This window comes from Arachis ipaensis, chromosome B02 (assembly GCF_000816755.2).
Source record: "Arachis ipaensis cultivar K30076 chromosome B02, Araip1.1, whole genome shotgun sequence".
In the NCBI taxonomy this organism is placed as follows: domain Eukaryota; kingdom Viridiplantae; phylum Streptophyta; class Magnoliopsida; order Fabales; family Fabaceae; genus Arachis; species Arachis ipaensis.
In genome coordinates, this window is record NC_029786.2 from 62,007,583 (window position 1) to 62,008,838 (window position 1,256).

General features: G+C 28.8%; 1 protein-coding gene across 1 annotated transcript in view; it reads right to left on the reverse strand.

The window, feature by feature from the left end:
• Nucleotides 1–714, reverse strand: part of LOC107625350 (EG45-like domain containing protein) — a 16,746-nt gene extending 16,032 nt beyond the window's left edge. The window contains exon 1 of the mRNA XM_016327969.2: nucleotides 506–714. Coding sequence (XP_016183455.1) covers nucleotides 506–614 — 109 coding nt within the window. The 5' untranslated portion in view covers nucleotides 615–714. The remainder of the gene's footprint in view (nucleotides 1–505) is intronic.

The window sequence follows — 1,256 nt, forward strand, 5'->3', positions numbered from 1 at the left end:
AATAAAATAATAATTCAAAAAAATGAATATATGCAATTATAAGTGTAAAATTATATTATTAGTGCATTAAAATTAAATTTTCTAAAATTATTCAAATTTTATTAATAAAAAAGGGAGGGAAATGTTTTTTGGTCAAGTATTTGGTAGTTTTTCTTAATTTTTTTAATATAATATTTTTCTTAATTAGAAAGCAGTTGCTAAAAGAATACAAATACAAAGCGCCATTTCAAGAGTTTACACAAAAAGGATATTGTTTATGAATCAGTCTTATATATACGATCCATTGTATAGTGAATTAATATATGCATTAATTAATTCAATACTCTTTCATTTATTAAACGTGAAATTAGTCAAGATAATAAGTATTTTAAATTCTAAATAAAAAATTGATTCAGAAATAAATAAAAAAATTGACACAATGGCTTAGATAAAATAGTACATTTCATGATATTTTTCCAAGTAGGATTTATGCCCCTTTTTTAATAAGAAAAATAAAAATACTCACGAGTGTAAACTGTATAGTAAGTTGCTGTTCCCGAAAAAGCGGATGTCACCGAAACAAGGCTAAAGATGGCAAACCCCATGATAATAACAGCGCTCAGTTTGTTCGCCATATTGAAATATTGAAATGCAGGGAAAACTAAAGTTTTATTGTACAATGTAGCGACGGAATACTTAATTATAGTGAACACTTTAAGTAGCTTCTGAATTTGTTCTGTTGGAAAATTGGATAGCATTAATACCATTTTATAGTGACTGAATGCTATGTTAGCGGTCCGTCATTTTCGGAAGAGGGAGACGGTCTCCGCACGTTTCTACGCAGCCACCGTCCCTGAACGTTTCTGCCCAGCCGCCACTATTTCTAGAGTTAGAATATTCTTAATAATGATTCAAGTCTCCATATATAACTACAAAATCTCTATAAAAATATAGTGATAGATTAAAACTTTTGTATCTTATAAATTATTTGAATAAAATTTTATGACATAAACATGTTAGATATAATGTTTATTTTTCACAATAAGGATTATGTTCTGGTGATGAAATAAAGTAGTTTCTTCACATAAAGAAAATGGTATGGTTTTACGTCCTTCAGCTGCATGTCTTGAAAACCCAGTTTTGATCTTTATTTACAGGAATGTCTGTTTTTTTTTTTAGTAATTAGGACAAGTTCGCCGTACCCCCAGTGAACTCTATATATATTATAGAGTTCGCCGCATCCTCAGCGAACTCTATGTAAAATTCGGTGTATTATA